We start from the raw sequence: 21078 nt of genomic DNA, 5'->3' as shown, positions 1-21078 counted from the left end.
AAATTAATTGGTGTAATTTGAGGGTTGACTGAAACACTGCAGACTCAATCCAGGTGCCATCATGATGAACTTAGCTGTGGAGATACTGCATGTGATAATAGTAGTGCCATCAGTTATTTTTGGGTGGCTTCCATAGGGAGGGAGTAACATTTGAATTGGGCCTGACATGGGAAAGAGTCTCTGTCACATTCATTATTTTTTAAAAACAAGCAGAATTGCTGTAGCTTCTTAGGAAGTTTACCTCAAATATTTTCTCAAAGCACTGAAACTCTTGAAAACGTGTCTGAAATCCTTCAGCAAGTGCTCCACCTGCAAAGCACAAAAAAGTTTCTTAAACCATGAGCCAAATATCTACTTCTAGATTTTAAGGCTTCTAAAAAGAGACGAACCTTCCAGGAAACTTCACCCAATTAGGAAGAACACCTGATGCGTAATACTCACCTCCCTCGGGCATGCCCTGGGCTCTCTGCCTCCTAGCACTGAGGACTTCCTTGGCTGAAACAAAAAAGATCCTGTTCTGGGCTTCTGAAGGATCAACGACTTTGAGTTCATCTACTAAGAATGTCAGACAACGTTCCATATGCTGTTTTCGAACCTGCAGGAAAACAGCAAAACCACATTAAGACAGTGTCAACCTGTCATCAAGCAACTGAGAGAAAGACATGGTCAGAACTATAAAAATATAGCTAGTGGAACTGAGTGTTACAAGAAACACAGAACAGTCAGAGAAAATAGGACTTGTGTCAAGTTCTTTGAAGCCCCCCACTCCACTTTAAAAGGGGATTGGACAAGTTTCTGGAGGAAAAATCCATTACGGGTTACAAGCCATAATGGGTATGTGCAACCTCTGGATTTTAGAAATGGGCTATGTCAGAATGCAAGACGCAAGGGAGGGCACCAGGATGCAGGTCTCTTGTTGTCTTGTGTGCTCACTGAGGCATCTGGCAGGCCACTGTGAGATACAGGAAGCTGGACTAGATGGGCCTATGGCCTGATCCAGCGGGGCTGTTATGTTCTTATAATGTGTAATAAAACTTCCTCTAAGCAAACAGATGTCATCACATTGTGCAGTTCCACACTACCAGTAACATGGAGTGGAAAATGCAATGCAAAGAAAGAAGTGAGCTTTGCTGCACTTTATGAAGCAGAAGAAAGTGACACAGGGTTAGAGTAACTGAATTTTCCAAGGTCTATTTGTTCTCAGTGAACTGACATAGAATTTAGTGTTGGCCTCAGATGTTTCAATGATCAGAAAAGGGCTACACCCAGTGGCGTCACTAGGATTTGCGTCACCCAGTATTGGAAGCCTGTGCGTCACCCCATGCAGCGGGTGGGGCAACACCCCAGGTGGTGGGCGTGGTGATATACCATCACCCTGCCCCCACTAGTTTTTTTAAAGTACCTTTTGATAGAATACAGGTATGTCAATGTGGTTTGTTTCATTGCATTCTGCATGAAATTACGCATTGATTGATATATAACATGATGGTCTTATTCCTCCAAACTCTGATTTTAGTGATTTTGAAAACTTGTGGAATCACACACACACCCCGTGTCAACTTACTAACACCTTATTGCAGCAGTTTTCAAATGTTTAGCACTGGGACCCACTTTTTAGAATGACAATCTGTCCAGTACCCACTGGAAGTGATGTCATGGCCAGAAGTGACATCATCAAGCAATTAAAATAAATAATTATAAATTAAAATAAAAGAAATAATTAAATAAGGGGGAGCCAGTCCTGTTACACCAAGTGAATCTACTCTGAAGTAAGTCCCATTAGAGTCAATGGGGCTTACTCAGGAAAGTGTGGGTAGGATTGGGCTGTGAGGGAAACTTTGCAAGTGCAAAATAGAAATCTTTCCCCTTACCAGTTCAAGCCTCCTTGTTGGTCCTTTCTAGTGGGTGAGGCTGCCTTCTGGGGCTTTTGTTGCGCTCCAGTCCCATCGGATCGGGACCATTCTGGTGTCCTCACATTCCCCTTTGCCTGGCCTGACCACCAGCCAAGGCACATCTGCCTACTTGTGAGGCTGCTTCGCTTCCCATAGGGTTCTATACACCAACAACTGGGGGAGGGGGGGACCTGGGTGTTTTTGGGGGCTGCATTCATTGGATTAGGACCATTCTGAGTTCTCTCAGCCTGCCCTTTTCGATGGAGCAAGGCAAGGTTGCCTACTCACAAGTAAACAGCACCGTGGCTTCCTTTCCCTTCCCATAGAGCTGAATACACTCGCAGCTGGGAGAGAGAACCTCCTTCTCGGGTGTTTTTTGGGGGCTGCACTCACTGGATCAGGACCATTCTAACATCCTTGGAGCCTCTCAGCCTACCCTTTCCATTGGACTAAGGCGCCTACTCACAAGTAAACACAGTCACGTGGTTTCGCTTGCTTTCCATAGGGCTGAATAGGGACCTCCTTCTCGGGTGTTTTTCTGGGGCTGCATTTACTGGATCAGGACCATTGTGGTGTCTTTGGATTCCTCCCAGCCTGCCCTTTCCGATGCACTAAGGCATGTTCGCCTACTTTCACTTTCTATAGGGCTCCATGCATTTTTTTGGCCATAACTTTTGAATGAAAGGAGCAATTCCAATTCTGTTTTTTGCATTGCACTCCGCTGGTCATTCCACATCCAACGGTGTATGGCAGGACACAGCAGCTCCTAGCGTCACGATTTTATTGCATCATCCCCCCAGGGCGCGTCACCCAGCGCGACCCGCACCCCCCTGGCTACACCTGATTTTGTTTGTGTGTACGGTTCCCCCCTTACCCAAAACGTGTTGAGTCAGAGCTTTTATTTCCTACACCAATGCTATACAAATTTCTCTAGTGTGATCTGAGCACCAAAATGGTACCTCATCAGGATAAAATGCATTTTTACTTAGAGCCAGGGCTTTTTTTCTAATGAACGCGGGGGGACGGAGTTCCGGCACCTTTTTGCAGGGGCCCCTCCCCTTCGGAGGCATTCCGGGGGGGGAGCAAAACAGAGGCATTCACTGGGTGGGTGCTGGGGGGTGCAGGGTGGGCGGGCGCCTGGCCCCTGCCTGACCGTGCAACGACCCCCTCCCGCCCCCATCCCCAAGCTCTCGCCTGAGCCCAGCCTGCCTCCCCTCCCCCTGTGCTCTGCTTCCCCACACAGCTTCCAAGCCGGTGGAGGGCGCAGGGGACACGCGCCAACGCCGAGGGGGAGGACAGACAGGCAGCCAGGGAGACGGGCTGCGGCACCCACAGAACGCCCAGGTACTGGCTTGGCGGAGGAGGAGGGGAAGGAAGCTTGCTGGTGCAGCCCCTGTGCCAATTTGCAGCATGAGCCTAGGTGTGTCTACTCAGAAGTAAGTCTCATTGTGCTCAATGGGGCTTGCTCCTGGGAAAGTGTGCAAAGCCTTGCAGCCTGAGAGCCCAAGCCTATGCATGTCTACTCAGAAGTAAGTTCCATTGTGTTCAAAGGGGCTTACTCCCGGGAAAGTGTCATAGCCTTGCAGCCCGAGTAGACAGGCAGAGGAGGGGCTCTGAGGCTGCAGTCCTCTCCACACCTTCCTGGGAGGAAGCCCCACTGCCTCTAGTGGGACTGACTTCTGAGGAGACAGCCATAGGCTTTGGCTCTGAGGCTGCAGTCCTCTCCACACTTTCTTGGGAGGAAGCCCCATTGACTCTAATGGGACTGACTTCTGAGGAGACAGGCACAGGATTGGGCCCTGAGGCTGCCATCCTATCCACAGTAAGCCCCATTCACTAAAGTGGACTTCTGAGTAGACATGCACAGGATTGGGCTCTTAGGCTGCAATCCTAGGCACTTTCCTGGGAGTAAGCTCCATTGACTAGAACAAGACTTACTTCAGAGTAGACATACCTAGGACTGGGCTCTTAATCCTGGCAGAGTTATATATCTGCACCCATTTTCAGATGCTAAGGGCAGGTGAAAAGGGATTCTACGTGTGTACAATGTCCTGTCCAGCCTTGCCAGAGATCCTCCTCATCCTTCCCCCACAAGCATGCCCTCCACCAGCCAGCGTTTGCAGCTCCTCTCTAGCAATGCACAGCAGCTGCTCAGGGCAGCAGAGAACATACAATTGCATGCCAAGCGCCTTCCCAAAGACACAGAGTATCCTGATACCTGAATTAAACCATATTTAATCGCTTGTTTGCAAATGTAGCTATTTCTATGTGTACCAAAGGACCCCTCTCGTGTAAGAATTCCTTTTTTGTTCTTACTCCCACAGTTGCTTAGAGTAATTTTACTACATGGAACTCATGTAAGCCATTTTTTGGAATCCATTCACTGCTTCCTCTCCTGGAAGTAGTGCCACACTACATACTACACGCTACAAGTGCACCTGTACAGTATTTTTCCCCATGTGTAGAAGAAGTAGCTAGGGGGAAGGAGATGTGGAGATTGACAGCCCAATCCTATGCATGTCTACGCAGAAGTAAGTTCATCTTTAGGGGGGAAGCACATAAATATTTTATTTCTCCAATTAAAAATGGTTTATAAATAAATAAATAAATAAATAAATAAATAAATAAATAAATGATCAGCAAATTGTGAGTTCCTGCACCTTTTCTTTTACAAAAAAAGCACTGCTTAGAGCCTACAATGCAATGCACTTGCTCAACAGCACAAATGTGACTTCTAGTCACAGGGAATAGGAACTCTTGGAACCTGTTAACAGTTCCCACTATATACTCGAGGTACAGAGATTAGTTTGAACCATGTGCTATACGTTTTAGACATGTGGAGAAAAAAAAAGATACACAAAGTAATGAACTGATATGCAGCTGCCTTCTACTGAGTCAAACTCTCAGCCCACCTAGCTTAGCTACATATCATCTACAATGACTGGCAGCAGCTCTCCTGAGTTCCAGATAAGGACCCTAGTCCTACCTGGAGGTGCTAAGGATTGAGGCAGGGTGCTTATGCATACAAAACATGTGCTCTACCACTCAGCTACAGCCCCATTTCTCTCCATCTCTTCTATCTTGCCTTTCTTTGCACCATCTCAATGGCCACTTAAACTGGCGTGAAAAGCAAACCAGGGATATGACATCCAAAATTAGTTATTTTCTTGAATGCTGATGTCTCACTCAACTTTGGGGTCCCCTTCAAAACAAGGCAACAATTGACACTCACATCCTCCATGTACTCAGGCTCTGATGCAGAGGCATCCCAACGATTATTCAGAATGAAGATATTTGGTTTAGAAAGCCTTTCATTTACTTTGTGAAAAAAGTGTTTTTCCTAAAAGAAGATGAAGTTTAGAAAGGGTAAGAATCAAGACCAAAACAAAAAAACTATGGAATTAACTAGGACACATTAACTGAGAGATCACATAACATATTGAATGCAAATGTAAAAAGTGAAAAATGCGCAAAATGAACATTCAAGCTAAAGTTAAAACGCTTCACCCAGATGTATTTCTTTGGTTTTTTAATCCCACCTTTCCTTCAAAAAGCTGAAGAGGCATAAATGGTTCTCCAGTCCATTTTTATTCCGACAACCACCTTTTGAGATAGGGTAAACAGAGTATGTGACTGACCCAAAGTCATCCCATGAGCTTCATGGCTGAGTAGGAATTTAAACCTGTTATCTCCCTGATCTAAGTCAATGCTTACATCCTTCCCAAACATTAGAAACAAAAAGAAACCCACAGAAGCAAAAAAAAGAAAAAGAAAAAAAGGACTGTTATGTCAAGAGCTGGTGCAGTATAAGAGGCTAAGCAGCAAAGCCTACAGGTCTCAAGTTCAAATCTCACCTCAGTCATCAACTCATCAGTCTGCACACATTACTCTCCCTGCAGGGTTGCAAACAGGAACAGCACCCTTGGGGCAAAAAGCACCCTCACTTCTATCATGTTTAGGCTATCATAACAGAGATCAGCATGTAGTAATTAACTTGTCAGCAACTTCAGAAACAGGGAGCAGCAGCACAGCTTGATGTAGCTTAACAGGAACTATCCATATAATGAGCCTCCAAGTTAGAGTAGAAAAGAAAATACTACATCATAGAGATAGTAGTTTTAGCAGCACACCACCTTGTCAAGAGCAACAAGTGGGGCAGCTTTAAATGCGTAGTGAAATAAACCCCACCCCTAATTTGCGATTTCAAGAATCAGACATGCCGCCAGCAGACTGACAACTCAAGCATTGTTCTTTGACACATACTAATCAAGTCATTCAGTAATTCATTTCCTGGAATCTTCCAAGAACTCCAAGTCACCTCTGACTTACACTTTTTAACTACCAAGCTGCTAAATATTTGACACACAGACCTCGATTCCCACTGCTTTTCCAAGCAAGGATACCCATTTCCAAGGTGTGCAGTGGTCACTGGATTTTGTTTTGTTTTTGGTGGGCGGTGGTTGGCTAAAATCCAAAAGTTCAGAAAAATAGCAAGCAGTCTTGTAATTTCTCTAATTCCCGACTTTGTAAGTTCTTGCATGAAAATACAATAGTGGCAACCCCTTTATTACTAACGCTTTTGTCAGGAGAGATAATAACTCAACACTGCTGTTCAATTTACTTGGACATGCATTTCCAATTTAGCATATGTTTATATACATTGCCTTGGAGGAAGACAAACTTCTAGCCATTTTAGTGTCAAAGAAAGTGCCATTTGTGTTTGGTTTAAATTAAAAACACAAAGCTCTGAAACATCTACAAATGTAACAAAATACTGAACAAAGCTGTCTTCTCTGTTTAATAAAAACATTTGATGTACCACTTTTCAACATAAGGTAACAAAGATATTTAGACAGTGGCTATGCTGCAGGAGGATGGCCCATAAGCTCAGTGCATGCAAGCAGTCTTCCATTCACTTCTGAACATGCTCTACCTTCAAGTCTCTGGATCTACTTTCAGCTCTAACTTCACGCCCTGTTGTCCAATTGCATTAAAAGTTGAAACAAAAACAGGAAGCCCTTAAAGGCAGACTCCCTCAGGACAAGAATGTTAAACTTTGAACTGGATGACATTTATTTATTTATTTATACAGGACATTCAGCTTTCTTAATATCTGACAAGTCCTGTTCTCTTTCAGGATCTTCTATGTGGTCATACCAGGGATGCCAGTTCCCCCCCACCCTGATGGCCTTCTGCTATAGTGTTGCCTTCATTTTTTGCAATCTGTAGAACTGATAGCTTTAGTTGTCCTGCTTTTTATTATTATTTTGGGGCTGCTGTTTTTAATTTACCATTGTAGTGTATTTTTTCCTGTGTTTCATTGTCAGCCACTTTGGGCATCTTGCTATGGACAGATAGGATATAATTATAATAAAATCTACACTACCTTAGTCTACCCCACATGGCTCTTGCAAGAATTAAAAAAAAATAATTCATTGAATTCTGCTCCGAGATCTTTGGAAATAAAAAGGATACAAAGGAGGAAATACTGTATATTCAAATACGAATTAAGAACAAGACTTACTGTATTCATGAGAGTTGACTCTGAATTAGCAACTAGAACAAAGACGTCTGCATCCAAACAGAATTTGTCAATCCAGCTGTCTAGTTCTGTCGTGACATCAGTGCCTGGGCTATGGGGGGGGGCAGAAAAAAGTTTTTCCTATTTAGAAATATGAAAATGCAAGAATTTGGACAGGACAAAAGAATAATGGCATTTGTCAAAATTCACCTTCTGGTTTGCTTCTTGAACTCAGTTCAGAACATCTGCAACAGAAGTAGCCAATGCCACAAAGAAGCAGCTAATGCAACTGCATCATAAGTTTGGTTTCAGACAGACAAGTCTCCATCACAAAGAAGCCTCATGAGTACAGCAGTACTAAAGTAGGCTTATGCATAAGTAGCTACGCCATAATAAATTAGCAAGATTTTAAGATGCCATACAGGGCTCTTACAGTGCAACCTGATGCATGTTTACTTAGAAGAAACTTTCATTTTATTCAGTGGGATTTAGTCTCAGGTAAGTGTGCATAGGATTACAGCCTTAACCTGTTACAGCAAACACCTTTGGAATTAATTACAAACATTAATTACAAACTCCTTCGGAATTAATGTCTTTCCAGAAATGTTTCACTCCCAAGCTTCTGTCAAGTAGCAGTCTTCCTTCCTGAGTCACCTGGCTAGGCCACTGTAAAAGCTAGGCAGAGGTAACACAGAAATGATTACTTGGTGAAACATTTCTTTACTAGTTTTGTTCTGTAAGCACAAGTTTCAGTGCAGTCAAGTGCAAGATTGCTTTTTAAAGCTCAATCAAAGGATTTCCTCTCCCAGCTATAATCCAGACAGACTGCATGCAGTGGATTAGCATTTAGAAGGAAGAGTCATGGCCAACAGGGCAACTGTGCATTGGAAAGGAAAATCCAAAAGGTATGTTGCAACATCTTTTATAAGCTGCATAGTCATACCTGTCCATTAACACCAAGTCGTCTCTCAAAAGGGCGCACTTGGCCTTTGGCCAAAACACATGGACCAGGCAGCCAGCCTCTAAATCTTTATCCATATGTAGGGCATGGGCAAGCTGATTAACTGTCTGTAAAGAAATTAACACATTAGGAAAAGGTCAGCACATGCTAAGGCTTTATGACAACTTACAAAGAAGTCGCTTGTTCTGCTTAGACTGTAATGAAATGAATGAATGAAAATTCATTGGCTGCTGTTCAACTTTTATTGAGACAGATTATCAGTTCTCATGACCATAGGAAAAAAGTTATTTCTCCCCTTATTTAGCATTCTTCTAACTTTTCCATCTACATATTATTCTTACTTTTCCATCTGCATATTGTTCCCAAGTATCCAAATTCTTACCTTTACTCTTTTTCCTTTTCCTAACTCTAAATTCTAAAAGCACAAGTTGGAATCACCTCTCTCTCTCTCTCTCTCTCTCTCTCACACACACACACACACACAGGTTAATTAGGTTATCCCTTTATGGCTTAGGGTCAGTGTATGGAAGAGACAGCCTCCTTCTGAACATTTTGGCCTGTCCCCTAAGATAATCTAAGAGGACCTTCCTACAAGTGTCACCCCAGCACAAGTCAAGGAGGCAGCAGCAAGAAACAGGGCTTTCTATGTGGTAGTAGTGTAATTATAGCAGTGCAATCCTTCAATGATTAAGAATGGCTTTCTCTCTAGTGTTGATCTGGCAGAGTTTTCACAGACTTTTTTATTTAGAATAGCATTTGGTTCTTGAGGGTGGGTGGGCTGTTGAGGCCGTTATGCAGTGGTTCACAAACTGGTGGGTTGCAACCCACCAGCCTGAGAACCACTGTCATTGCTCCTTTATGGGGCAGGAAAAGGGGCAAGGCAGCAACAAGATCCCAGGATCGCACTGCTGTGGGAGACATAGGGTTTTTTTTTTGTAACTTACCATAGTCCCTGCCAGCACTGGGGTGGGGTGCAGGGAGCCCTGCAGAGCCTATAAACACTGGAAAAAATGCAGTCACAACCCGGTTTCATGATAACAACCTGGAAGTGGAGCTCAGCAGGGCTCCCCGCACAACACCCCGGATGCCAGCAGGGACCATGGTGAGTTACAATAAACTCACCTATGTCCCCTGCAGCAGTACGATCCTGGGGATTGTGTTGCTGCTTTCCACCCCACCTCCTCAAAGACTTATCCCACTCCTCAAGTTTCCAGAGACTGTGAGAACCAGTGCATTATAGGACACTTTGTTTTTACTGCTGTTTTTAGTGGTTGTTTTAATGTTGGTTTTCTACTTTAATGTCCTTCCTATTGCTCTTTATGCTGCTACTGATTTTCATTTACGTTATGCACTGTGTATTCTGCCTTCTGCTGGGTTGTGCTACTGTTGTGAGTTTATTTTATTTGGTGTATTTTGTTTTTTACTTTATATTTTAATCTTTGTATATTTACTATTTATTACTGATATTCTTAGCCACCTTGAATGCCATCGGGGAAAGGTTGGACAGAAATCTTTTAAACAAACATGTTTTATGCATATTTACATAGTTTATTTGTATTTTCTAAATGAGTTATTTTCTCCCTTCCAGATGCCTTCATTTTACCATCTGTCAAAACAAAACACACTATTCTGTGTTACAGACAATGAGATCATCTTCATATATAAAACACACACACACAAGCTCTTTTGCCAACTACTTCTGAAGACCTAGTTTTGTGGATGCTAGGAAAAAAAGAACACCTGAAAAAAGGAATAGGTGAGCTATTTATGTATGTGACAAGAATATGTACAACTGAACTGGCTTTGACCCGTTTAATTAGGTTTTCAGAAGCCAGCTTATTTGCCACAGGACTGCCATACCTTGACACTCTTCTTCTCATCTGAGCCTTCAGTCATGAGATAAGCCTTATCACCCTCTGTTCCTGCCACACTGAGAAAACAGTTGGTTGTGTGTCCAATACCACTGGGGAGCACTTTGTCCCATAACATTGCATTGATTACTGAACTTTTGCCACTGCTGGTTCTAGAGGGGAAGAGTAAAATGTCAACATAAGAACAGCCCCACTGGATCAGGCCATATGCCCATCTAGTCCAGCTTCCTGTATCTCACAGCAGCCCACCAAATGCCCCAGGGAGCACACCAGATAACAAGAGACCTGCATCCTGGTGCCCTCCCTTGCATCTGACATAGCCCATTTCTAAAACCAGGAGGTTGGACATACCTATCTTGCTTTAAATTTGTGACTTTATTCTGGAAGATGAGAACAGCACACTAAAAGACTCGGAGGCCAGAAACTCTAAATTCTGCACCATGAGAAGATGAATTATGTGACCAGCATACCACCTGCAAATTCTACATTTGCATAATTTCTTACTCTGCATACTTTATTCTACTGTTTGTACTCTTTTGCATTTTTATTCAAGCTTTGGTAGTCATGGGAATGGCAAGAAACAAGGCAGGGCACTGAAGACCCACTTCCAACCACCAAAATTCTTCTTCAGTAATTCTGATATTAACCCATACATTTTCAAGCATATCTGTGCAACCTGAAGGGTAGAAACTTGCTTTTATTTTTAAATGCAAGCACAGTTTTTCTAGAAGTCAAATTATGTGCCCAGTTACACATTATGCATTTTTTCCTATGTTTTGGCAAAATCATTAAACATGCAGAGTCCCATTATATATTATTATATTATAATAACAGAACTGCCTTACTTGGTCCATTTAACTCAGTATTTTCAATGTCAACTGGCAGTGACTCTTCAGAGGTTCATACTGGGACCTTTCCCAACCCTACCCAGAAATGTCAGGGATTTTCCACAGTGGCACTCTACAATGAGCTGTCCCTCTCCCCCTCAGTCTCCCACCTTCAATTTTTTCTTGTTGCTTACAATTACTGTACCTGTTGCAAGTTGCCTTGAGGACTTTCACTGAAATGTGGATTTAAATCCCCTAAATAAATAGATAATGATATTGACCTACTTTAAAAGAATCGTTGTAAGAATTGCTGAGCTAATGCATGCATAGTGCAGAAAGAACTACAGCTATGAAAAAGGGTAGTAGTGGAAAGGGTACAAAGGAGATTTGTATAAGCCAAGAGGAAAGTAGTGCCAGAATGCCATAGGAGCCATAGTTCAGTACTAAAGCATATGTTTTGCATGTAGAAAATTCCAGGTTCAGCTGCTGGTCTCTCCAGTTAAAAACGTCACAGGTAGTGGGGGGGGGGGGCTGAACTCTTCCTGAGGCCTTGGAGAGCTATTGCCAATCACAGCAGATTAACACTGGGTTCAGTGAACCAATGGTCTGACATCCCATAAAGAAGTTTCATAGTTTCGTATGCTCAGAACACTCAATGGCACATGTCTAGATTAGAGAGGTTCCTGGTGAACTGAGCCCTGAAATGACATACTGGTGCAGTATAGCAGCTCAGGGGTTAAGCTGTGAACTGAGACTTCCCCAGTTTGAATCTCAACTCTGTCACAAGCAAAACTGATGGCCTTAGGTAAGCAACTCCCCCCTTCAGTCTTGGTTCCCCAACAATATGAAAATGACAGGACTGTTGTAAGGATTGCATCAAGTTTACATGTGAAACACATTGCCTGCTCAGAAAACGCTATGTAAATCCACTATGCAAACCCTAATTATTCCTTTTCCAGAGAATAATAATTTAATCCCTTACCTGCCAAAAAAAGCTACTTTCATGTGTCTTCGAGCAAGTACCTCACCAATGATGGCCAGCTTACTTTTATATGCCTGGATTTCTGCCAGTTCATCCTCAGTGGCTATATGACCAAATTCTGGATTTTTGTTGGTTTCTGCAATCAAAACGAAACAGTCACATGCAGTGAAAACCAGACCGTTTCCTACAGAAATTGTTTCTCAATGTGTCAACTGGGGTCAATAAATGCAATTTTGAGGAACCAGCCCCAGAAAGTCTATTTGCATCAAGCTTGTTGCGCTGCTTTATGTTAACTGCATTATTTCTGCAAGTAACCTAGCGACCAAATTCAACTATGTCAGAGATTAGCTGATTAATCTTGACCCATTAAAACACAGACCTAAATGTGATCATGTGTTAGATTCAGACTTCTTTTACAGTTGCTCAGAAAGTGAAAAGGAGTTGAAAGTTTTGCCTCTTCTGGTTTGATTACAAAATGCAAGCAATTACCACAAACGGCTTGCTATCCATACCGTCTGCTACACTCACTTTCTCCTCCTAATCCTCCAATTCCAGTATAAGATCAATGTGGTAGTGCAGAATGCTACTGTTTCTCCTCCCCTAAATAAATACTCAAGACGGAGTGGGGAGATTTCACTGAAGATAGAGATATCACTGTAGGTATAGAAAAACATTTATCCCTTTAGCTATTCTTACATAACTGGCCTGTCTCAAGAGCTCAAAATGACACAAAGTTCTTGTCTGAAAGCTGATCTTGAGCTCCTTCCCCAGTGCTGAAATATTTAATTTTGTATTTTTTTAAGATATCACCAACTTTATTCCCTATTTGCTTGATAAACTACACGTCACTTGCCAACTACTCATCCAGTTTGCACCTACATTTGAAATCACTTTGAGTGAAGGCAAAAACTTAGGTCTTCAAATTTGTATGTCAAACTATCTTGGCATTCAATTGCCTACTATAAAGCTGCCCAGCTCTTCTGTGTCAACAGAGCAGCTAACCAATGACACCAGAGGGGCTGCAATACCTTGCCTGCCTAGGGGAACCAGAACAGTTCAGCAAATGGCATTAAGGTAAATAGAGCAGGTAGAGATGTCAGAAGTCAAGTAGGACATATAATGAAGAAATCCTGTTTGTACTGAGGGGCTTTTTTCTAGTTTTACAAGGCATGATGTATACCACCAACAATTATTCTTTGTCAATCTTCTCTCCCCTAAGCTAACTTGTAAAGCTGTTCCCTGTATCAGCAGGGGATGTGTTCCTGGCCTCTCCTGAAGATACAAGAAACTGTGGATACAGGGGAACCCTATGTCTGTGCTCATCACCATCATTTATGATGTTTATAGTTGCACGAAACAATTGTGTACTTGCTTTAACCAGATGCTATAAGCAAAAGGTTTATAGCAAGACAAGCCTACAGCTAAAGGGATGACCCAGTGAATGTGTTTCCTGTTAACATTTGCTGAGTTGTCTCCTCTAGCTGCAGGTTGCCTGCCTGCTTTACAGCCTTAACCAGATGCAAGTGCAACTATAAACAAAGTTAATGGACATGGGAGGGCGACGCGACAGGAGACTGGATTAGCGGATACAATACACAGGAATGCCTGAACTAACACTATCCCTGTCAAATTCATCATAGTCAGAATAAAAACCCATTATGGATTGTACAATATCCATACTGAACCTGCCATTACAATGAAATATTCCAATTACCTAACCACTACTATGAGAGAAAGTATGATTCTCAGCTTCTTCTCACTTCTCCAAAAATTTGTTTCAAAAACACACATACACCAATTAAAACTACCTTCAACAAAATGTGTTCCTTCAGTAACATAATCCAACAGCTGTTCAAAAATGGCAGTAATCTTTTTCTTAGCCAGCACGAAGTGTTTCAGCGGGGAGGAATTTGCGTCTGCCATTATTCAACTAAAAAAATAAATTATACAGAGTACAATTGATATTTAGCTTCCAAAACATGCAAGTCAAAATACTACAAAGCAACGCATCTGTTTTAGTAAGTTATGTGCACTGTTTCAGGAGAGGAAATGTGTCTGGACAGATGCCCCAAACCAGAGAGAAGGGTTCCATATACTTCCACATTGCTTTGAACTCGGTACAAAGATGCCTTCTTTTGGGGGCGAGTCAAGTAGTACAGCAGGAGATAACACAGCTTGGATGGATTACGTCCAATTTTACCTTTTCCAATGGCGTTTACTGTAGGAAATGTGTTCATACATTTTTTTGAGTAGAAAACTCCAAAACACAGTTCGTATACAGTATAAGGGGGTTCTGGTAGAAAACTACTTCAAGTGCTTCAAACTACCAAGGACATTTCCAACAAAAGCATGAAATGCCAAAAGATGTTCAATATGACAGACATCTGAGACTTCATCTTTAGAAATGACAGGGAATTCCATATAGGAAACAAGAACTGAATTTCTACTCTTCCCAGTCATGATTGCCTTTTTTATTACAAATAAATCTATATGTTCAACTCACATTTGAGTCATATACATTAGAATCTTCACAAATATATTATTCCTAAATGCTGTTCCCATATTTAACAAAACTCATTTTTAGATGGTTATTTGAATATCTTGAAACTAACATATTAGTAGCCTGAAACTACCTTCATCTTTCCTCTTACTAAACATTTCAAAGACAGAAACTGACCAGTACCAAGACAGTAGGTAGCTTCTTCCAATGGAAAAGACAACCAAAAGCACACAAGCAGCACACAACAGAATCTAGTAATATGTCTCATCTCTGTGTTGCAATAATGACCTAGAAAAACGCTGGGTGTGTAACCTGTGGCAGCTGGCCTTATGCCAGTTTTCTGTAATATATGAAATATGAGCTACCTAACTAGGGTGCGTAAAACATTTATAATGGGTCAATTCCTGTCTGCAGTGGTCAGCCCCGATGCTTACAGTCCCCAAATCTCACAAGTTTCAACTTAAACGAATTCCAACTTAGCAGATTCATGCTGGAGCCTCTCTTTGAAGTTATTAATATTTTTATACTGCTTTTCAACAAAAGTAGTTCACAAAGCAAAACAAATCAAGAGATGACTTCCTATCCCCAAAGGGCTCACAGTCTAAAGACTGTGAAAGAAGGAGAGGTACCAACAACAATCACTGGAAAAGATACCATGCTGGTGTGAAGTGAGACAGTAACTCTCCCCCTGCTAACTATAAAAGGACACTAGTTTAAAATGTGCCTCTTTGCAATTAGCAGTGCCAATTCCAGTGTATCTGTTGAAGTCAAGCTACTAGTCTTCAAGGTGCCAGAAGGTTCTTCAAAGTTTTTTTCCAGCAACTAGAGGAGAGGAGAGGATGGTTATGTAAGGTTAACAGATACAGATGGAGTTAAAGTGCCCATACCTTTAACCACTGTATAGAAAAGGGAATTCTGGAAGGTAACACTCAATATGGGAAGGTTTTAAAAGCTGCACCTGCCCAAATTGCCTCTTCTATACAATGGTTAAAGAAATACACAGCGATTTTAAGCCTTTGTCATTTTAAGCCTTTGTCATTTCATGGCACACTGACAAGGCACTAAAATTGTCAAGGCATCATTAACAATGATGTCAATGACATCATTGCCAGTTACTTCTAGGTTTCAAAAGCATAAGAGCTTCCGAGGTCAGTAAGAGACTCAGGGCAGATCAGAGAGCTTTTTCTTGCACTTGAAAACTGAACTAGAGCTCTGTCAGCCAGCCCTGCTGGATCAGGCCAGAGATAGCTTCTGAGGTAGCTCTAGCTTCCTATTGCGTTGGAAGCTCCTACCGTGACCTCACTGCTGGGTGCTATATGTACCACATAAAAGCACCACAGGATCAGGCCAAGGTCCCATCTAGTCCAGCTAGACTAGTGGTACCTCACAGTGGCACCAGATGCCTCAGGGGGCACACAAAACAAGAGACCTGCATCCTGGTGCTCTCCCTCACATCTGCCATTCTGAGATAACCCACTTCTAAGATCAGGAGATTGCACATACACCCACCATGGCTTGTAACCCATGATGGACTTTTCCTCCAGAAATTTGTCCAATCCCCTTTAAAAGACATGCAGGCCAAAAGCCACCACCCTATCTTGTGGCAAGGAGTTCCACAGACTAATCACAAGCTGGGTAAAGAAATATTTTCTTTGGTCTATCCTAACTCTCCTGACACTCAATTTCAGCGGCTGTGCCCTGGTTCTGGTATTGTGTGAGAGAGAAAAGAAAATCCCTCTACCCACCACCATCCCCACATCCTGAGGCAAAGAGTTCCACAGACTAAGTACATGGTGGATAAAGAAATATTTGCTTTTGTCTGTCCTGGCTCTCCAACACTCAGTGGCTTTCCCCTCGCTGTGGTGTGAGAGGGAGAACACCCCCCTGTTCACCCATCACCAGTCCTGTGGCGGGGAGTTCCACAGACACTCGGTTTCAGTGGCTGTGCCCTGGTACTGGTGTTGTGGGAGAGAGAAGGAGCATCCCCCGTCCACTCCATCACCATATCCTGTGGCAAGGAGTTCCACAGACCCGCCGCACACCTGGGAAAGGAAGGTGTTCCTGCGCCGGCCCCGCGCACTGCCCCTGGCCGCCCTGCGGTGGCGGCCTCCCAGCTAGCCCGGGTGCGGTGGGATGCCCCGAGGGCCTGCCTGCGCCGGGCGAAGGAGGCGCCCTCGGGTCGGGGACAGGCTGCAGCCGGGGCGGCGAGGCGAGGCTCCCCCCCGGGCGCCGCCACCGCCGCTCCTCCTCAGAGCGGTGACCACACAGCCCCTCCCCCCACGGGGCAGCACAGGTCGCCCCTTCACGCCGGACCTGCCCGCAAGGCTCCTTCACGCGCTCCCTCGCAGGCTCTCAGCCAACCAGCAGGAGGGAGGCCCCGCTTCCGCCGCCACTCCCCCCGCCTTCCACCATCTTCGGCCACGGGACGGCCCCCCACGTCACTCCCTTTGTGCGCGCGCCGACTCCTCTCTGCGCATGCGCCAAGCGCCCACCTTGTCCCCCCTATGCTCAGTCGTCGTAAGGGGTTCCGGTCGTGTCCAGTCAGCACTTCCGGTTCTCATTTGGCGGCCACCGCCGCCATGTGCGGGGCAAAGGCTTGCGGTCGTGAGCGTTGGGCTCCTGGCAGAACGATCCTAAGCGCACAGCCGCAATGACATCACTTCCGGTTCTTACTGGACGACCACCACCGCCACGTGGGGGACAAAAGCCTACACTAGACTCTGAGGCCTACTCACAGAACAAGCCTGTACTGGGCACCTGTGCTGGAGAGTAAGGCTGCAACCCTCTTACCTGGGAGTAAGCCCCATTGACTACAATGGGGCTTACTTCTGAGTAGACAGGCGAAGGGTTGGGCTCTGAGGCTGCAGACCTATTCACACCTACCTGGGAGTAAGCCCCATTGACTAGAATGGGGCTTACTTCTGAGTAGACATGCGTAGGGTTTGGCTGAGGCTGCAGCCCTATTCACACCTACCTGGGAGTAAGCCCCATTGACTAGAATGGGGCTTACTTCTGAGTTGGCATAGGGTTGGGCTCTGAGGCTGCAGCCCTATCCACTTACCTGGGAGTAATCACACTGACTTTAATGGGACTTACTTCTGAGCAGAACAGCATAGGATTGGGCTGAGGCTGCAGCCCTATCCACACTTATGATAACAATATGCCCAGCTCACAATATGGAAATATCCCAAGATGCCCAGTTCACCCATAAGGCTCTTCCCTGACCAAAAAGCTATCCCTCTCAGAGAACCAGTTACACCTCCAAGGGTGAACAGAAAGGTCCTAGACAAGGGCAATCAACAAACGAGGATAAAAAGGTTAGGGTAAAAGGGATGAGTCAGAGTGCCAGACCCCCTCTAACGGATATCTCTGTAAACAAACTGCTGATGTGTATTGAATTGCCATCCTCAGATCAACATCCTATACTGATAACATGCCAAATGTTGTTTTGGGTGTCTGCCTGTATGTTATTCTTCCCTATAAAACCTGCATTATTGTAATCCTTCGGGGCCCTCCAAGTGTGTGGGGGGCCGTTTGCAAACAGTAAACGTTAAGAAGTTCTTTGAATTCTCCTGTCGCCTGTTTGATTGCCTCTCCAAAATCCAAAGAACCGTGTGTGTGTGTGTGTTCATTCGGGGACACTTACGTGGGAGTAAGCCCCACTGACTACAATGGGACTTACTTCTGAGTAGACATGCACAGGATTGGGCTCTAAATCCAACTGACTTCAGTGGGTCTTACACCCAAGTAAACCTGTAAGGATTGAAGTTTCAGCTGAATCCACTACACCACAAAAACAGTTGACTGCTGCTACAGCCACAAAGTATAATGGTCTGAGAGGAAGTGGACTTGACTTTTAATGGCAAGGGCAAAATTAAACCTGGAATATGTGAAACAAAAGGTGCCTCAAGGAGAGGCTAGTACTGTGTGCATGAGGAACGAACTTATATGGGGAGCAGGGACATGCAGTGGGTGGAGAGGCAGGTGAGGCAGAGCCTCCTCTCCAGCGTCCTCCCACAACCCACGCACACTCACATCCCACAGCGTGTGGGTTCTGTGTGCTTGCACACTTCACACAGCAGTGGTGCTTTTCCAAGGAATCTGGTGGGGTGGGGAGGCTCTGACTCACCTCACACAAGGGCAGCATTGCTTTCTGAAGGACTCATGTGGAGAGGCCCTGCCTCCCCACCCACTGCACATCCCTAGTAGGGAGTAGTTTTTTTTAAAACTAGTTACTTTCCTGCATGTGGGAAACCTAGTAACTAGTTTTAAAACTAGTTACTTTCCTGCATGTGGAAACCTCCCCTGGTCTTCAAAATGAGTGGTTCAGGAGTCATTTTGGACATAAAGATACCCCAATTCTAGCACTTAGCTTCATCTTATAAGTACAAGAAAGGACTCCTCTGGCCAAAGCTCTTTTATTGTGGCAGTTGGTTTCAGGGAGTCAATACAAGTGCGACCTGGTATCCACTGATTTGACTCACCACTGATACCAGGAGTCCACCTTTAAATGCCTTATAACAAGGAAAAAAAAAATCCAATTTTCTATCTTCATGCTGTTAAATTATAATTTTATTCATTATTCACCCCATCTAGTGGCTGAATGTGGTATAGTAACACTTTACGAGTTACCTGTGGTTAAATGAAGTATTATTCTGCTGTGTATACTTTAAATTGCCTCAGGTTCCCTCTTCTCTATACCAGCTGAAGCAGAATACAGGTCATAATTTTAGTAAAGAAAAACAGATATAAAATCTCAAGTATTGGTGGCTCTGGATTAACAGACCAGCAATGTAACAAAAGGTTATATTTCCATGTTTGGTTTCCCTCATGAAGGTGACTATTGCCTACTACCTCATGTTTTACCTTTCCTGATCTATGGGCCTGTTGCCTGATGACATCATGTACTTTGAGCTTTGTAATCAAAACAAAATGCCTTATTATTATTATTAACAGTATTTATATACCGCTTTTCAACTAAAAGTTCACAAAGCGGTTTACAGAGAAAAATCAAATAACTAAATGGCTCCCTGTCTCAAAAGGGCTCACAATCTAAAAAGATGCAAATGAATACCAGCAGACAGACACTAGAACAGACACTGCTGGGGTGAGGTGGGCCAGTTACTCTCCCCCTGCTAAAAAAAAAGAAGCACGCACTTGAAAAAGTGCCTCTTACCCAATTAGCAGGGGTTAGAGAAGGGGTTAGACACCCAAGAGAAGGTGTCTCTTATGTATACACCTTCAAAGAGATTTGTGTAGTTCATGTTCACAGACAAAATACTGTTCATTTTGAGGGAGGGTTCAAAGATAAAGTCTGCAATTCTATGTACACTTACTAGGAGCAGCTGTTGAACAGTGGAACTTGTGAGATTTCATGCATAAGAGCATGCTACACATTAACAATATTTCTTGCATTTTTCTAAATTATTTAAGGTTTAGTCTGAAATTTTACTGAAACATACCAAAATTCAAGGAGCTGTAAATGCATTTGTTTCCTTTCAAATGTACAAGATCAGCACACAGCAATTTGCATATTTTCATAGTAAACTAGTACATTTGTCAAGGTTGTTTGTGACACCATATGCTTGTCTGCAAACATGAGTTTTGCATTGTGCAATGTGTGAGCCCCTAGTACCTTAAGCAACTCTTGATACTCCCTTCTTAAAAACCTGAGTGGAGGAAGGAACCTGTCTCACATGAAGTTGATTCTATTAAACCACTCTTAAAAACTTAGGCAGGGCTTGCTATTGTAACCTAAAATTTACCTTCCAGTAAGTTACACTTATTGGATGTGTTCCAGCTCAAACAAGTCGGCAAGGCAGAACTTGCTTAGAGGTTATTTTTCAAATTTACTGAGATCTACACAGTTAAAGATGAACACACTTTCATTTAAGTTCTCAAACTCCAGTTCTTGAAATTCTAAAAACTAGTGTTTTTATTTTAAAAATGTATATCCTGACTGGTGGAAGTATATCTTGCACTTTCCCTTCTTTTTCAATTAGAAACCTGAATTTTTGAGACCTTTCTGGCTGAAGCCCCAGCATTGCCCTGAGTGCCAATACATACAAATTCCACTCTGCCAAAATTAAATATGAATATTGTATGTTGAATGAATGTTTATCACCCAAATTTAAATGGTAGATTTGGAAATTATTTCAACATTTATACACAATAATAGCTTCCAGAACATGCTTTCCTTTAGTGCTAATTTCTTACAGCATTGATAGCCACTGCAGCTAATGGGAGCAGTGTATTCTGGGTACTGAATGCCAATCAGCACTGGGGCACATTCTGGGCATTGCAGCCAATCAGCTTCAGTTTCCTGCTTCATAAGAAGCAGTCTCTGATAGTAATGTTCCACAAAGTTTTGGGGGAATGTATCCCCTGTGCTCTCTAAAGCAAGACTATATAATGTTCTCAGCCAACAGAGCAGCACCTGAAGCTATTTAGAACACACACCTTCAAATCCATTCAGCTCCCTTTTGCTTAATCACAATAGTAATATAAACACAATGATGTACAAG

General features: G+C 43.4%; 1 protein-coding gene across 2 annotated transcripts in view; it reads right to left on the bottom strand.

The window, feature by feature from the left end:
* The window catches only part of MFN1 (mitofusin 1), a 36838-nt gene extending 19850 nt beyond the window's left edge, over positions 1-16988 (bottom strand). Inside the window, exons 1-9 of one of the 2 annotated variants that reach the window (XM_066619608.1) lie at positions 16868-16988; positions 13863-13984; positions 12055-12190; positions 10235-10397; positions 8357-8481; positions 7417-7525; positions 5125-5232; positions 442-595; positions 242-309 (exon numbers count right to left, since the gene is read on the bottom strand). In XM_066619608.1, coding sequence (XP_066475705.1) covers positions 242-309; positions 442-595; positions 5125-5232; positions 7417-7525; positions 8357-8481; positions 10235-10397; positions 12055-12190; positions 13863-13977 — 978 coding nt within the window. In that variant the 5' untranslated portion in view covers positions 13978-13984; positions 16868-16988. Of the gene's footprint in view, positions 1-241; positions 310-441; positions 596-5124; positions 5233-7416; positions 7526-8356; positions 8482-10234; positions 10398-12054; positions 12191-13862; positions 13985-16596; positions 16803-16867 lie in introns of those variants that run through there. The other variant, XM_066619609.1, reaches the window with a different exon arrangement.
* Between the last annotated feature and the right edge of the window lie 4090 nt (positions 16989-21078).

This window comes from Tiliqua scincoides, chromosome 3, assembly GCF_035046505.1.
Source record: "Tiliqua scincoides isolate rTilSci1 chromosome 3, rTilSci1.hap2, whole genome shotgun sequence".
Taxonomy (NCBI): domain Eukaryota; kingdom Metazoa; phylum Chordata; class Lepidosauria; order Squamata; family Scincidae; genus Tiliqua; species Tiliqua scincoides.
This window is presented reverse-complemented; position numbering and strand designations above follow the sequence as displayed.